This window comes from Ambystoma mexicanum, chromosome 5p, assembly GCF_040938575.1.
Source record: "Ambystoma mexicanum isolate Mex_15411 chromosome 5p, UKY_AmexF1_1, whole genome shotgun sequence".
NCBI classification, from domain to species: Eukaryota; Metazoa; Chordata; class Amphibia; order Caudata; family Ambystomatidae; genus Ambystoma; species Ambystoma mexicanum.
Window position 1 is genome coordinate 32654636 of NC_090930.1, and position 17783 is coordinate 32672418.

Consider the following 17783-nt stretch of genomic DNA (forward strand, 5'->3'; position numbering starts at 1 on the left):
TGTGCTTTGTTAAGGTAGATATGTATAGGTGGCGCTTGCTGCGGTCTATCTTCTACTAAGCATAGCAAGCCACACTGTTTCCTTAGCTTTCTTGTGGTTTCAAGCACATGTACAGGCTTTAACTGGTTTGAATGACTTCATCCTGCTTTACAGCTTAAGTTTCTTTATATTTCAACATCGTTTCTTCTTCTAGGTTCATGATATCCTTATTCATGGCGTTTCGTCTGTGTGTCATCTTTGGGTCGTCTTATCTTCTATCTGCAAGTCTGCCTGGGCCTTCACGACGTCATCATTCGTCTTCAATTAAGGCCTTTGTGGTTTCTTCCGGGACAGTGTTTAGGCTATCTTCATTTTGTCTTACTTGCTGGTAGGGTTTTTTTTTTTCAATGGATACCTTGCTGTCCATGGTTTTCTAGGTAGCGGTACTTCAACAGGTGTTGTTCTCCTGATAGGCACTGGGCAGAGCCCTACTGCGGCTCTCTGCTGGTTTATTTGCTCATCATACGTCACATATCTCGGTGTGAACGTTCCTGGTACTTCAAAATGGGCGACTGCAGTGCAGGCTTTGTTTGGGACCTCCTCTACACTACCGTCGATGCTCTCACTACAGTGTACAGAAGAGAGGGAAGCCTCCACACTATTCTCCCATATTGGAAACCAATCCACCGCCCGGGTTATGGTAGAGTTACTGCAGAGGAACAGGATCATACACCACAGACTTGCTCTATACCACCCTCAGAGGAACTGACATGTGAAAAGGGCAAACAGACTCACCAAGAAAACAATGCAACAAGCATGAGCTCCAAAGGCAGACATATGTACAACTCCAATGAGTGTTGTCAGCCTCAGGTTAACTCATTTCAGCACAGGAATTACTCTGAATTTATGAGAGGCGTGAACCAACTAAATTCATCCTGGACGTAGCGCAATGCCCACAACAAGATACCACACAACTCTACAATCCGGCAAGGAGGTCTAGATGCCCAAGCAATGGAAAAAGAAGTAGCTCACCATCCCAGCGCCACAGGCTGCACCACGGGAAGAGGTTTTAACTTGTGAGGTTTAACAGATATTAACTTTATTGATCCGATGGTGATGTAGCTGTCTGGTTGTCCCCACTGCACTCCCGCACTGCTGTCAACATGTGACCTCCCATGAGGGACAGTGCAAAGGTGTGAGATGTGGAGGCAACTCAGAGAAGAATGAGGAGCAAAGAGCAGGGCTCCTCATGGCAGCACTCGTTACCGGGTGCGACGAATGTATGGAGAACAAGCTCATAAAAAAAGAAGTTTTGCCAATATACATACTGGTGTTGGGTGCTTATTTGACCTCTACATTGATGGCATAGCAGAAAAGAAAGAGAAAGTAAAACAATAGAACACTATGCAAAGTTCTACAGTTGCTTTAAGAGAGCCGAGTATTGTGGTCTCCCAGAATGGATGCGCCGTCCTATGCGCCAAGTCCATCTTCATTCCATGTAGGGCTCCACCGTCCAGCTTGTGAAAACATGTTTTTTGTGGCAGTCATTTTTTTTATTGGACTGAGAAGGGGGGCAAGGAAGGATTTGTCCCACTGGCTGGGCCAGAACTGCAAAATGGAACAAAAAAAAAATAAAATACATTGATAAGAGAATATTCTTCGAAATCCAGCCTGCCTCGAAATAACCACGCACTGAAAGGCCCGATCGGCTTTATTGTTGCAATGTTGTAAATGCGCCTCGATAGCCTCCACACGTTGCCCTCCAGAGTGAAGAGCCTTGGCAACAGGTGGCAACGCACAGAGTTCAATGACGGATATCGCTGCCCGCCACTCCGGTCCGTTACTCTCCTCAGCAGTTTATCAGGACTCGTACTTGCCAAGGAACCAGGGGTCACTATCATATTAGAGTGTGTGCTCAGGTTTCAATCTGCAAGAAGGCTTCCCCTGTGTTCCAGTGAATTGGCAGAGTTGAAAGTGTCCACAAAAAGATGTAACATTCTGTTATTAGTGATTAGTAGACCACACATGAAGGAGGTAATGGAGCGCTTTGAGATTAGTTGGGTTGCTTCATGAAATACCTCTGGAGAATGTTACCACTTAAGCCAATCGCCTTTCTGAAAATCTACCACCAGTACAGGTGATATTTCTAGAATACTACCAGAGATACTTCAGAAATTGCATCTATTCTGGTGGAAACATAAAAAGGTGTTTTGTTTAAACGTAAATAAAAGAAATCAACAACTTCCACCTGGACTTTAAAAGTGAAAAGTGTTTGTACATGTACAGTAGCAGCTCATATCACTTCTGTACTTTTATGTAATGCCAAAAACATAGAATCAGACACTTATGCATAACATGGGTATGGTGGTGAGACGGAAGATGCCCACATGTTTACCCCCCTACCCCCACCACCAACCCCCAACCATGGCCCTTTGCACATTTTTCACTGTATTGAAGGGAAGCACCTACACTTCCTTAACACATGGATATAATTGGACGCTCTTAGCCCCACTCCATTACTAAATCCTGAGATGACCCCCCCCCCCCCCTCGCAGTTCCCTCTGCATCTATACATTGAAATATGTAGCTAACTTTCCCAAAATGCAACTTGGCAGCACAAAGAACTCGAGTCCCACTGATGTCTTTCGGTCTGCGTTGTCCATGTGCAGACCCCATAGCTACAATCACCAGCAAGGCTCCAACCCCAGCTTCCGGTCAGGACTGGCAGAGGCTGACTGGAAAGTAAAGGTCGTCTACCATCTACACGCGAGCCAGGGCAATGGAAGGTGGCAAGTGGCAATGAGTTGGTGACTGAGTAATGTGGCCAAGGGAACGAGGTGTGAGCGAGGTAAAGGAAGACAGTCCAGTTAAGGGATGTTTAAGAAAGGGGGTGAAGGGGCTTCAAGGATGTGGTGCAAGGGAAGGTCATTGGCGGGTGATGTGGAAGGAAAATAAGGTACATGAAACCGTTAGAAACCTAGAAAAGTCAGTCGGCAGATTGAGCAACTGTTATTCGGATCTGTGACTGATCTGCGTGTCCTGGATCACGATTGTGGCACTGGCTTGACCGTTTTCATGTTCTAATGAAGTGATGCATACTGGTTGTATGAACAGGTTTCAATTAAGACTTCGCTTCTATTTTTGTCGGGTTTTCATTTCATGTGTCTCGGTGCCTGGAACGCAGGATATATTGAAAAGGGCACTCGTTTAGCTCAAACAAATCGCTTTTTAACACTGCCTGATGTTCCTTAACTAACTGTACGTCTCACTCATATGGGTTTATAATCTATAGTGTTACTCCATAAACAATTACAGTATTAACCATTTATATAATGTGTACTGGTGTGGGGGCTGGATGGCAAGTGAGGGTATAATATTGTGGGTGGCGGAGGGGTGGCAGAGTGCCAGGTATGCACCTTTTGCCATGCCAGCTCATGCATGGCTCTTAAAGCTGGCTCAGCAACGGTGTGGCACTAGCCAATGGCACTAGCCAATGAGGTCTTCAGCTTCCCCACCTCTTTGCATTGATTTAAAACTAAAGACTAGATGGGGTGGGAGAAGATGCCTCAAACCAAGGGGGTAGAGGGCCACATCAGGTATTTCATGTGCACCACTGTTGCACACTGCACTTGGTCCTCCGTTGGAGTAAGCACATTTTTTTTTATAATTCCCTGTATTTATTAACACATGACTCTAAATATAGAATTAACATCCACTGCTGCCAATTATCACTGGCTATAAAGTTCAATCAACATCTTTATTCTTGTTCCTTTTTGTTCTTTGTTTTCTCTTTTTTTTCCAAAACCAGCATGTAATCATCTTGCATAAAATGACGCAGCAAACTAGTTTTGCTTCATCCAACGAGTTTCGACTAACTCTCTTCATCAGGGATCGACTTCTATGGTTTTTGTTTCCCAGCTCATTTTTCTAACACCTCTCTGCATCTTGCCATGCAGCAAAAATAGTTCTGATAAGGGCAAGCGATTGTAAAAATTGACTGCTTTCAAAATGCAAACTGGGAAACACGGAAGCAGATGCTCCAATCCCAACTTTGCTATTACACAAAATTGGGGTATCCTGCTGAAATCATTTTACTACGTTTGGTAGGTTGCAGAGGTCTGCTGGGGCTCGGGGCTCAAAGAAACCACAAACACAACTGAAAGATACGTTGAATAAAAGTTAAGCAATGTCAATAATGGGTACTATATAGTATTGAAAATGTTTGGGTAGGGGAGAGGTTGGCATGGAGTTTAGTTGTGCTGGAAGTTGGGGTAGATGCATTGTCGGTTGGTTTAGTGAAACAGAGGAACCTTCCAGACAAGCCAGACCAATCTAAGTAGTTTGGCAGGCAGTCAAGACCATGTTTCAGGAGGGGTGATAGTGATCGGAAGCCCACAATGAGCACACACAGCAATGAGCCACAAATGACGCTTAGACAAGTGTATATAAAAAATATGTATACATTTATTGTCGGACGGACCAATTGACACAAGTAAACTTTGGTTATATAAAAACAGTTACCGCACAACTCCTATACTAGATAATATACATACAATACGTTTTCTAATGCAACAAAGGAGTAAAACACAACCACAACCTGTAAGGAGAAGGGTGGGTCAACACACTAGGAGCATTAGACAATTCCTCAGAGTCGTTCCTTAACTTTTGCAGCCTTGCCCCAAGAAGTGGGGCGTCTTGTGCTCAACAGTACGGTTGTGCGTAAAAAAGCATGATCGCGCAAGAAAAACAAAAAGCAAATCTTCTTGGGAGAGCTGTAGCAAGTCAGGAAGGGGCTTGAGGTGATGAAGAATTGGTTCCCACTATTCGACTAAGGTCTGCTCTTGGTTGCAGAGCAGTTTCCAAAAGGTGGGAGTATTGTATTGTTTGTTTATACAGCGCTTATACACAAAACAAGTGCTTCAAAGCGCTCCAAGACGCGAGGGGAGCGTGGGATACAATCATTCATAAGGCCTTGGAAATTTCAGGATGATATACAATAATAATAAGCATACTAAGCCTGACGACATTTCTGCTAATTCAAGTGCGTTACCAGGTAGTTGGGGGGAGGAGAGGTGGCGGGCCGGGAGGAGAGGGGGTTATAAGCATAGGAACTGACACTAATGCAAGTGCGTGACAGTGATGCTGGAAATTGATTGGAGGGACAGGGCCTCCCTGTCCTTGTCCTGTAGTCCCCTTTCATTTGTGTTCTGTATTGTTTTCTGCCCAGGAGTGTCATGATGCCTACCCCCGGGCATCCGGATCGAGTCCATCAGCCCCTGGAGCAGGCATCCAGATATTTATCAAAACCCCAACAGCCCCGGCTGGGGGCTGTTTGGGTTCAGTCCTGGCACCTTAGGCGCCAGACTCATAATAGGAATCAGTCCTGGCGCCATAGGCACCAGGCTCAGACATTACTTACCTCATGCAGACCATGCTGCAACTGAATCCAAGCCAACGTGAGGCTTGGATGGGACTATTTTATTACAGGGACTATTTTTTTTACTAGGGAGTGGTTCTGGGGAACTTCTTATCTGGAACTACTTTGGAGGCCATTTAAACCACGCCCGATCAGCAGCACACGCTTCGCGTTATTCTGCAGCGTAACGCTCACCGTGCCTGCAAGCCTGCATCCAGTCTTCTGCCACACCCGCCTCGAATCCGGAGCTCCTAGGAAAAGGAGGAAAGGTTAGATCACAAACATCATTTCTATTCCTTACCCGATTCCGGACCCAGCACGTCTCCGTGCCTGGAAAGAACATTATTCCAACACGTGTCGCTTCACCAGCTGCAGCGCTGTGTTATACTCACCAGTCCACAGCATCTTTCGACTCTGCGCTGCCTCCATCTTTTTCGTCGTCGAACTCCAGCATTTGGGGAAAACCAAAGAAACAACAAGGTGAGCCGGGAAGCCGACAAATATCTCTTTACCATAGACTTACCTGATTTACCGCCGGAGGCATTACCCTTTAACATGCCACATCTTCATATGTCGCACCTTTAAAGGGAGAGAAAACAACAAGTCAAACTCATGCAACTATTACCAGACAGTGTTGGGAAATACAGAGCCTTACCTAAAAGCCATCAGCTACCTCCAGGCAATATTCTTTTGGACCCAGCTAAAATTCAAAAAGCAAATCGAACAAGAGTGAACATCGGACATATTGAACTCTTTCGAACTTTATAAGCCCCGGAGTCAATAGCCGGAACTCCTCCAGTACCTTCAAGCCAGTGAAGTAACTGGTATATACGCGCCCCTGCATGCCATGCAGGATGGAGAGCTCATCATTTATATACATAAGGTGAGCTTACTAAAAGGGAATATCAGAGGTAACTAGTGGGGAGATCGAGGGTGGCTAAATCCCTTTCTCCACTTGCAGGAGAATACTTCTTCGGGGCAAGCAGACGAAACTAGGCGGGCCAGTCCAAACAGTCATCTCTGCACTACGCATCACGTTGGTGGAGACCGCAGCTGTCCGGGCCCGACTGATGCCCCTGTGGGAACCAGGTGAGTGTAACAAGGAGTCCATGTGGGACTCCTGGCAGCGCAGCTCTTCCTGTTTTTGGTTTGGTGTACAGACCCATGGGATACCCTTATGGCAAACATGGGTGGGAGTACAACCCTGTGCCCCTTGTGTATGTTTGTGAGCACCTGTGGGTGACCCACAGAGCAGGGTATGGGCTGGTGGCAGCTCCATTCTGAATTTGACAGGTGTTCTGAGTATTCTCCATTTTGGGATACCCAGTCCCCGCCATTGATAGGAAACAAGAAGGCCCCTGTGGCCTCTTGCTTTCTATTGCCAGTTACCTTGTTCTCCCAAAGCCCTGGAACGCACTGACTCTGTCCCTTCCCCCTTACTGGCTGTTTGGTGGAAGTTCCATATATGGTGTTATTGTGAGGTCCAGGCCAGACTGGCTGGAGCCTTCCCAGTGACTGTATGTTGTGGGTACACCCTGTGGGTGGCACCTGGGTGAATGGAGTGTGTGACCAATATGCACTTCTTGTTGTGGATGTCTAGTTTCTGGTGTTTGACACAATGCCTGAGACAGCCCTGCCCGAAACTGGTATGAATGCAGTGTGTAGTGTTGAATGGCTGGGTACTTGTCCCAATAAACAGTCCTTGTTGTGAGAGTCTGAGAGGGAGGAGAATGGCCTGAATGCACTGTATGCCTGATTGGCTGACTGACTGCTGAATGCCCTGAGTGATTGGTTGCCTGAGTGTGACCCAGCAGAATGAATGAGAGATCAACCAGTATATCTGGGGGCCTCTCACTGCTAGAAATCGTTCAGAAGCTGAAGTTGAAACTGACGCTTAATCTCGAAGCCGAGCCTGAAGAAGAAGGTTGACTGATGTCTCCCCTCGCCGAAATCCAAAAGCCGGCGAGACTGATCCAAAAGAGGACCTGGTTAGGCGCCCTCTTCCCGTGCTCTGAGGGACCATCGTGCACCGCTAACCTTCGCCGAAGCTCCCTGGAAGTCAGACCCGCGAAAGGCTGCTGACCGGAGACTGGGACCGCGGAGGAGAACGTCCACCGTCGTCCACCAGGGTTCACAGGGCTGCTGTAACCTCTGGAGGCCTGTCAAAGCCGTGTTGCCCAGAAGAGGGGACCGCTTGATGTCGTGCCGCTGACAACCGGAGCGGCACGCTCTTTTGCCTAAGACTTTTGATTCATGGATGCGCTCGTCCGCCCTGCGGCCCGGTTTATCCCGCCAGAGAAGGCGAGGCCGTCGACACGCCGAGGAGCATCCGCCGGTAGGTTTCCCGCCACCCAACGACCATAGAGATGCCAGACAACAACACCCTTGCTGGGCCACAGTTCTTCACAAACTCTTTGCGGTCCTGAACTATCCACATCGAGGTGCCCCGCATGCCTCTTCCTTGAAGGACGTCTTCACTCCATCGTCGACGAGCACCGCTGGCACCGAAGCTTCTGCCTCGATGCAGAGTTCACTTTCTTCGCGGGATCTCGATGATCCATGGCTCCTGCTTTAAAGGGAGCTGCTCAAGAAGGATCCGACGACAACCCGACATCGAACTCTGCTATTCCAGGTACATTGGGGTGGTAGAAATATTGTAGAAGGAAATAAGACTTATAGAACAATATATGGACTGGCCTTGTGATATATCTTTACTTTACAGGTTGCCCAGGTGGTGTGGATCGCCACACACAACTGTGTTTAACGGTAGAGGCCAGTATTCTGTTTTCCTCCTAAGTCTATTGTTGGTTACCTTTATTAATTGATTTGTGTGACATTTAACCAGAATACAGTTGATGCACTTTAATGAGATCTGATAATAATTGTGGTACCACTTAGAACTGTATATATTTACCATTGTTGATTGTCTGAGCACAAAGTGAGTTATTGTGATAGTGTACTTAATCTCGAATATTAATTATATAAAGACTGTGTTTTCAGGAATACAGTGTGTGGGCATTCCTTTGTGGGTGCTTGGGGACTACACTGTACTTAAGAACCAGCCTGCATCACCTCCTGAGAAGCTAGGCCTTGATTGCTCGACCACAATACCAATAATAGAGAATCCTGGCTGGGGTCCTCTGTGCCTCTCCTCTGCCATATAGAGAACAGAAGTACAGCCCCCCCTCCAGTCTTTACAGTGACCAGCAGTTAGGATAGGAGAGGATATGAGTAGGTTATTGTGCCTTTATGATGTGCCACTAACACAAGTGTTTCAGGTGCACAATGCAGGGGGGCTTGGGGGGGGGGGGGGGTTGAGGGGGACAAGGAACAGACAGAGAAACTTACTGGGTAAGGTGCCTTCAAAATTGTCTAAGTGCGAGTGATGGGCGAAGGGAATTGCACCTGGTCCTGAAAGGCCGGGTTACTTCAGAGGGTTACCTCTTAGGGAAGTGCATAGTGCCGGGCCCGGAGGCAAGTGCAGGGACCGGTGTGGGTGCCTGGGACCTGTAAGGTTCTGAGGTGAGCCAGCCAACCAGTCAGCAAGCAGAGCAGAACGAGGTGGTAGCAGTTAGAAGGCAGAGGTTAGCAGGTGAGAGGTAGCGAGAAGGCAGAGGATAAGAGGAGGGTCTTGAGGAGTTTCTGGAATTTGAGGAGATCCGGCTTGAGGCGGAGAGAGGCAGGGAGACTGTTCCAGACGGTGGCCCCTGCATGGTATAAGGATCTACCACCAAATCTCTGTTTGGCAAAATGGCTCACTCTTAGAGAGTTGGAGGAGGATGAGTGGAGTGCTCTAGAGGGAGCGTATTTGGGAAGAGTGTAAGTAGTGCTGGCCCCGGCCCCAGAAAGCCTTGTGAACTATGCAGAAGGTCTTACACTTGATCCTTGCAGCCACGGGGAGCCAGTGGAGGGATTTCAGTACAAGAGAGATGTGATCCCTGGGCTTGAGCCCAAGGATAAGTCTTGTGGTTCTGTTCTGGATGAGTTGTAAAGGTCTGAGTGTAGAAGTAGGGTGTTTGAGAAAGAGACTGTTACAGTAGTCAAGTCTAGAGAGGCCCAGAGCTCTGGAGACAATGAGTCTCTGGGGGAAAGTGAGAAAAGGTAGGATACCTTGGAGGAGATGCAACTGGTAGTGAGAATTTTCAGATATATCTGAGATGTGTGTGGAGAAAAACAGAGTGGAATCGAAGGTGACCCCCAAGTTCTATGCCTCACTGGTGGGTGAGGGTGCAGGTGCAAGGGAGGCCGGCCAGAGTGTGAGTGGGAAAACAGGAGCAGGGGTCCCAATGAGAACAATCTCTGTATTACTGGCATTCAAGAAGTGGTGTGCAGTTACTGGCATAGCTGCACACCACGACGGAATTGCGTACAGTCATGTATGAGCGAGGAGGAGGCTGAGGGTAGCTTGAATGAGAGCTGAGTGTCATCTGCCTAACACTCAAAGTTGGAAGTGAAGGAAGAGATCATGTGGGCCAAGGCGGCCATGTAGATATTGAACAACCAGGGGGATAGGTTAGATCCCTGAGGTACCCCGCAAGTGGAGAGATTGAGAGAGAGTGATAGCGGAGAGAAAGGGTGCTAGTTCCACCTGGGATAGACGGTCAGAGAGAAAGGAGGCAAGCCACACCAGGGCCCGATCAGTAATGCCCAGGGTATCAAGGAGACGATTGATCAGGGTGTTATGGTTCACCATGTCGAATGCAGAGGAAAGGTCAAGGAGAATGAGGACAGAAGGAGAGTTGGCATATAGATTTGAGAGTAGGTCTTTACGGGTGTTCAGGAGAGCAGTTTCCGTGCCTCTGGATGCTCTGAAGCCAGACTAATGATTGTGGAGACAACCAACAGATTCAGTGTGGGGAGTAAGCTGGGAGATGGCCAGCTTTTCCAGGAGTTTACCCAGGTAAGGAGTGATGGAGATTGGGCGATAGCTAGCAGGGCAGGAAGGGTCGGCAGAAGGTATTTTGAGTAGTGGGTGCACCAGAGTGTTTGGAAGAGGAGGGGAAAACTCCAGAGGTGAAAGGGAGGTTTGCAGAGGTCCGCCAAGGCTGGAACCAGAGTGTCAGTGCTGTCCTTGATCGTTTTGGAGGGGCAAGGATCCACATGTTTGGAGGAGGCTTTCATAGACCGGACTAGCTTAGTGACCTCCTCAGGTGTGACGGGAAAAGGCAGGAAAAGGGAGAGGGGGAAGAGTGTGAGAGGCCGAAGAGGACTCAGAGGTCGCTAGTAGGTTTGAGTCCTGCAGTTTCGCGGTGCCCCAGCTCTCAGCAGCTGCAGGATAGGACGATCGTCTGTGATAGGACAGTTGCCTTTTCTCCGTTTCTGAAGGAGATTCAAATAAGATTCCAGTGCTGTAGGCTTCAGGGCACGGAAAGCAGGTCAGCAAGGCACCTAGAGCCACCGTCACCAACAAGTAGTGACGCGGGAATCACAGATGAGTGCGGCATTACGCACTCTCCTAATTCACGACCCAGATCAGCAAGGCCTACGAGATTTGGCAGAAGAGGGCACGGGACCACAAGCAAAAGATGTCCCAAGTCTCGGGTTTCAACTCGAGACGGTGGCGATTCTGCGGGATACCCTGTGGTAGAGTCGGACAGTACACTAGATGGCCCAGGAACACTTCGGAAAGGGCTCAGTCGGTGGGTAAGCAGGGGATGTTGAGAGTAGTTGTTCCCACTTCTCCAAAGGGGCAAAGCACCCTTGCAGGCCTTATTGATCGATGAAGAAAACAGGGGCCCGACGGGACAGCAGAGGGCAAAGGGTATCAAACCTTCCAATTAGTCTCTGGCAGTTTCACAAGTCTGTTTCTTCATTGCAGGATACTTGGCTCTTTCTGTAGTTCAGAGAGAACTTCGGTGATCAACCTGGAATGGATGCAGGGCTCCTTCTCTTATCCAAGATTAGCTTTAAGCCAACATCGAGGACTTCCAATCGAAGATCTACTCTCATACAGGCATCCCAGTCATGGACCAATCATGGCCCAACGTGGCCCCAGTCATTCAGGCACTCCAGACATCCTGCCACCAGTAGTGTGGATTGGGACCGGACAGTCCCAACCTGCTTCCTGGGCACGCACACACACACACACACACACGTGACATGCAGAAGCCTGCGAAAGAGATCGTTTTTTGAAGGAGGCTGCATGCCCAAATAAGGAAAACCTGGGCATTTTGTCCATTCCCTGGGGGAAGGCAAGGGACACAATTGCCATTGGACAGAACAAAAGTCTTTGTGGCATGGCCATTTTTGGACCTGGCCACAGTCTTGAACCAAACGCGGAAAACGCGATGTGATCCTGTAAAAAGAAGTAAAACACTTGTTCATCCCAGGCACACCTGTACAATCACCAAAAAATCCTTCAAGGGTGCCTATGGCCATAAAGCAAAAAGGACCCCAGTGCACGATACTTGAAGGTACATTGTGCACTGTTAAAAAGTTACCAAGAAATTGCAACATAGTCGAAGACTAAGGGAAACCTGGTTTCCCAGTACTGACAGTCTGAAGGACGTGTGAGTTTCCCATAACAAGTGAGCAAACGCCCAGGGGAGCGTAGCTGAACGCTGTGCTCCACTGGCAATAGTCAGGATAGGATAGCCAAACAAAAGCAAACTGTTTGGTGGGGGTCCACAAATGGAGGGAAAATTACACATTGATGAAATCTTTCCCAACATCCTCCCAGCCCAAAGGTTGAAGTCCTTCCATGCCAGCCAGCAGTAAATATCCCACCTCGCCATCCACCGCCCAGAGCCATCCTTGAGTTTAAGGTTTTATTTAGGATATATTTGTAACTTTTTAGGATATATGTTTTTTCTTTTTTTTGTCAGTGTCCAGAACAGTAGGTAGTGGAGGTCCAGTGACGGTCACCTAGAAGCATTGGCCGAGATTCAGATGGCAGCATGTAAAGCTTTTTGGGGTGCACCCAAGAGGCGGATGGCATTTACTTCCTTAGCTGAACCACCAAAATCTACAAGAAGGAGAAGAAAAAAATTTGAAACATTTTACAAGAGTGATTAAAAAGCTGCAAGGGGGGCTGACAAGGAACAGATAACTGTGGTCTTACAAAGGTTTCATCACTCAGACCTTTTATTAATGAAACTGGCCCACCCACAGCAATGCCCAGTATAAACTTTGTATTAAAATTGTAGGTTTTGTAAAATTCTGTGACATAGATTCTCCAAAGCTGGAAAGCTGCAAACATGTCTCGCTTTAGAAACCCTGAGCTTGCAACAACCTAGAATGCCCATGTAAGGATTCAGCTGCTCACTTGTACTTACAAAGCAAGCTTAGTGGGTTATATAGCCAAGGAACAGCTGCGAGACAGTAATGTTAAACATGTAATAACTAGCTAACAATTCCAGACTTAACTACACACTTGTGCCAGTGCAAACAATGCACACGAAGACCGACAATGCATACAAATCAGAGGCACATACAGGAAGAAAGAAACATCATCATCAGAAAATGTTAAGAACATTAAAGTTCATCTTCATGTATACAAAGGAATTGTGTGGTTGAGGCCTGCTTATTGCCCCATGTATGTGCAACATGAGCTGAGACCAAACCCTAAGGAAAGTACTTTAAGTATATAGGACAAGGTTAACGTCTAGATGTATAGCACATTTTACATTTCAATATTCTGACTGTCAGTGAACAAAACCACCTGACCTAGATATGTCAGTGAACAAAAACAAGTGGCCCAGATATGTGATGTCATCAATGACATTTGTGACATCATCTTTGATGTCCTGGGTGTTAGTCTTAGTAGTGCACTGTGGTGGCATGAGTTATGGTGCTTAGCTTACCATAACTAGAGATTTTCTGTTTTTTTTTGTTTTATCTGTAACCATAATGTCACTGTAACAACGTTTTTTTCTTAGTGATATATATATATATATTCACTACAAAAAAAACTTTGTTAAAGGGACGTTATGGTTAAGTTGCACTAATAAAAACCTATGAAATTCAATTAAAAAAACGTTAAAAGGACGTTATGGTTACAAGTAAAAGCGAAAAACCCCTGAAATTCGCCAGTTATGGTAAACTAAGCAACCATAACTCGCACCATCTACGTGCATTGCTAACACTAACACCCAGGACATGAAAGATGACATCACAAATATCACTGATGACATCACATGAAAAGTCCCTACCTACAAGGGGTTCTTTCTGTTTTGTTGGTAGCAGGATGTCAGGGGTGATTGTGTAATGTTAAACATGTAATAACTAGTTAACAAAGCAAGACTTACTACACACTTGTGTCAGTCTAAAGAATACATATGAAGACCCAATGCATATAAATCAGAGGCACATACAGGGAAACTGAAGTAATGAAGCAACAGCATCATCAGAAAGTTTATCTTCCAGTGTGCAAATCAAATGTGTGTTGGAGGCCCGCTATTGCCCCATGCATGTGCATCATGAGCTGCAACTAGAGCCTAAGGAATGTGCGTTAAGAACATACGCCAAGGTTAACGTTTTGATATATAGCAACTTTTCAATTTTATCAGTGAATAAAACCACCTGGCCTACATTTTTCAGTGCACCAAAATAAGAGGCAGCCATGTCATGTCATCAGTGATGTCATCAATGATATTTGTGATGTCATCTTTCATGTCCTGGGTGTTAGTGTTAGCAATGCACTTAGATGGTGCAAGTTATGATTGCTTAGTTTACCATAAAGGGTGAATTTCAGGGGTTTTTCACTTTTGCTTGTAACCATAACATCCCTTTAACAACGTTTTTTGTAATGAATTTTGCAGGTTTTTAGAAGGAAAACGTCACCATAATGTCCCTTCGGCAAACTGTTTTTCAAAGGTGTGCAGTACTGTAAGTGAATGATAACATTACTTTACCAAAATGTTTACAGTGCATTTATCAGAATTCTAATTGTAACACATAACCATAGTGTAAAGGAACATTTGGCTTCACTGCCCACCTGCCAAAGTATTCCACATTATCATATGCTGGCGCACAGCATGGTGACGTGTTGGAAAACTCATACACAGTTCACAATAACATGTGTGTGTCGTTGATAGTGCGGAAGGACATTTTATGTTGTACTAAATTGTAACTGCAACACTTCCCGTGCACCATTCAACTTGGCAACTTTGCAGCAAAATAGAAGCAAGAGTGCATACTGAAGTCTCTAGATGAACAAACCCCATTCCTTCTCAAAAAAGGAGGGTAAAATGCCATTAGCAAGCGAGATTGTATGGCAGTAAGCCGTGGTACCAAAAAAGAGGATTTGTTGTCTTCAACCGGAACGCATCCGACGTTCCCCTTTGAAGAAAACAAATCCTTTTCCAAGATGGCCACCATGAAAAGGGAAGGCAGTTGTTGCATAGAAACCCTTTTTCGCTTTCCATTATAGCTGGCAGTACATAATGTTTGCAAAAATGTGCGTAGAAGGCAAAGAAGTAGGCTTTTTACGTCTGGACAAAATACTAACAAAGTTTTGGAAGTGAATCGCAATTACGTCAGAAATAGTGAAAGAAGACCATTGCCACTCACCTTTAGACACATCATTTTGTAAGTGTCACAAGTCAAAAGGTTTGAAGATGTGTCCAGTGGGAGGGAGTAAGCATGCATTTTTTTACAAACATTTTTGTACAGCATACATTTGTAGTGCACTTTACCTCATTTTTCCTCTTTTAGAAAGATAGCAAATGTGACAACATAGCGTGTGGAGCCTGATCTAATCTTGGTTATTGGGGCATTTGGGTGACAGAAATTGGCCTGATGGCACGAAAGCATATTAGATGGGTCTGACCCTTGCGTACCCAAACCAAGTGGAAGGCAATACCGTTCTCAGTAATGTATCATGCCAGCGTATGGAAATGTGTAATGAATATGCTTGGATCTACAAGGTAGCATGACACATTTTGAAGTACAAGATCAAATAAAAAAAAAAAACTAATATGTAAGAATTAGTATCATAGTTTTATTTCACAATACACTGTGCAAAATCGTTGCCTTATTCCCATTTGCATAGAAATTGAAAGTTTGTGTCTGTGCTGGACAATGAAATTGGTAATGTTGATGGTGTCGTTGTTTTGGAACACAGAAAGAATGCGTTGTCAGCACTGTAGTTGTTCACCTCTCACAATCATTGGCAATACGAAATGAATCGCTGTGATGTACAGCATCAGAAAGGATGGTAGGTTATTTAAAATGGTAATGTTACTGGGCACGTTGTTGTTTACCCAGACGGAAACTGTGCGTTGTCGGCACAGTAGTCATTTCCTCACACATTCATTTGCAGGACGACGTCAATCGCTGTGATCTACGAAACCAGAAAGGATGGTATGTTACTTCTTATTGCCACAGCTGCATACGGGCATAGAGGTCCAATGCGGTCATCCCATTCAATAATGATGGACAGACAACCGGTAACGAAAAGTTGCATTTGACGGTTAAAGAAACCATCACTGGGACGTTGAAAGCCGTGACAATCGCAATAGGGAAGGAAATAGCTGAGAGAAAAGAAAAAAAAAATATGTATAAATAGGAAACCTTTGCAAAAAGGAAAAGGTGCAACATATTACATTTGTAATAAATAGTAATGCTAGAGGGGGAATTGTAGAACGACCATACAAATGGCGACAATGTGCAATCTGCATAATGGGTAAAAAAATTGCAAAGGCACAGAAATCTTGTATTTCAATGGAAGGAAATGTAGTGACATCCTACAGACGGTGCCAATATGCAATCTGCATAAGGGTGGTATGGCAATAGTAATATTAAAATTGTTGTATGGTAGTAGCTAAGTGACAAAGGGAAAATACAACAGGTAGCAGTAGGCAACCTCTGTAGAAATCAAACTTGTAACACAACATTTGAAGTACATAAAAATGATATGATTGCAAATGTGGAGCCATTTTTGAAACGGCGAGAATGTGCAATCTGCATAATAGGAACAAAAATTGCAGCAGCACAGAAACCTTGTATTTCATTAGTAACAGAACAATTTTTTTTGTGGGAAATTAACAAGGTAATGGCAGTTTATGATACAGGCGCCAAAAAGAAACTTACATTATGTGTACTGGCTCCATTGCGTCTGCTACAGGCAGAGAGTAGGTTGTTTGCTTGAAACCTTCGGGAACTGATATTTCATGTGTCGTAAAAAGGTTTTTGAAGGATAACATTATCAAAGGGTATGTGGTTCAAACTATGACTCCTTGCATTCTTTCTGGTGCTTCCATGTACCTCAAGGTCAAAAAACAACGGACCTTGATGGATTTTGAGACATCAGCGGCCATACGGAGCGTGTATTGCAAAAATGAAACCTAGTGACCTTCAGTCAGAATGGAAATACATGCTCTTTTTGCAACAACATATCATCAGGCATTCATGAGAAACGTTACTCCCATGCATGAGCAGAAGCGCTGTGTGTACGAAACAGTGCAGGTGGCTGCCTCAGATTGGAAAATATAGGACAGCAGTCTTACCGCAATACTGTTGTTTATGTCCGTTACATAGACGCTGTAAGACCTTGTTGCACATTGACTACCAAGTTGCACTTTACGGTATGACTGTGGCAACGAGAATAAACCACTGTTTGTCGAAAGGTGAGTGTTATTCACATGTGGCAGCAGCAAGTCACAGTGTCCCATAAGTGTATGTTTGCGGCGATGTCCGCGTACAACAGAAAACAAAATGAACATGGCGGGCGTATCAAAAGAATGAGACGCTCTGGATGCTGTGGCGGAACCAATCGGTGAAAGCACAACTTGCTTGCATGCAGCACGCCACGGATTAGCCAATTAAAACCTTCTACACGGAGCGAACAGGGAAGTGTGTCTGCGAAGCGGACATAGATATCACTAATGTTTTGACAGCTATTTTTTGGTCATTTTAAAGAAAAGTATTGCACGGAAGGTCAATGCAGATCTCCTGGCTCTTGACCTATTTTGCTATTAAGGACTTTCTGCTAGATTCTGCGCTTACTTGTGGATACTTGTTTTGTTTAACCTTTTTTCTGACATACATATTTCTTACTGGATTACCCCCTGTCCTCTATCAGATAGCATTGAACTGTGGACGCCTTGCTGTTGTCATTACTTATAGTGTGCCCTCGTTCCACCCGTGAAAAAAGGCCCTTACTAACCAAATTAACTACTCCTCCCACCTCCCAAAAAAACTCAAAGTTTGGCTATGACTCCTATACAAGCACCTTCACCATAAAGAGATTTTCTTTTTCTTTTTTTTACCACCACTTGGGCCTGATCTTCATATAAAGTCTATTCCCAGCATCTTCAGGTTAGTCTCCAATCCTCTTCTCTATTATACTTACTCCATAGTCATTCCTGTACTAAAACTTTCCTTCATTTTGAACTGGATGGACCCCAGCCTGCCCATAAGACTGGGGGGTCTCCTAACAGCTCTTTAA

General features: G+C 45.5%; 1 protein-coding gene across 3 annotated transcripts in view; it reads right to left on the reverse strand.

Moving 5' to 3' along the window:
- Positions 1 to 12146: 12146 nt before the first annotated feature.
- Positions 12147 to 17783, reverse strand: part of LOC138481620 (G-protein coupled receptor 143-like) — a 232205-nt gene continuing 226568 nt past the window's right edge. For 2 of the 3 annotated variants that reach the window (XM_069613809.1, XM_069613808.1), the window contains exon 9: positions 12186 to 12359. In XM_069613809.1, coding sequence (XP_069469910.1) covers positions 12280 to 12359 — 80 coding nt within the window. In that variant the 3' untranslated portion in view covers positions 12186 to 12279. Of the gene's footprint in view, positions 12360 to 17783 lie in introns of all 3 variants that reach the window. The other variant, XM_069613807.1, reaches the window with a different exon arrangement.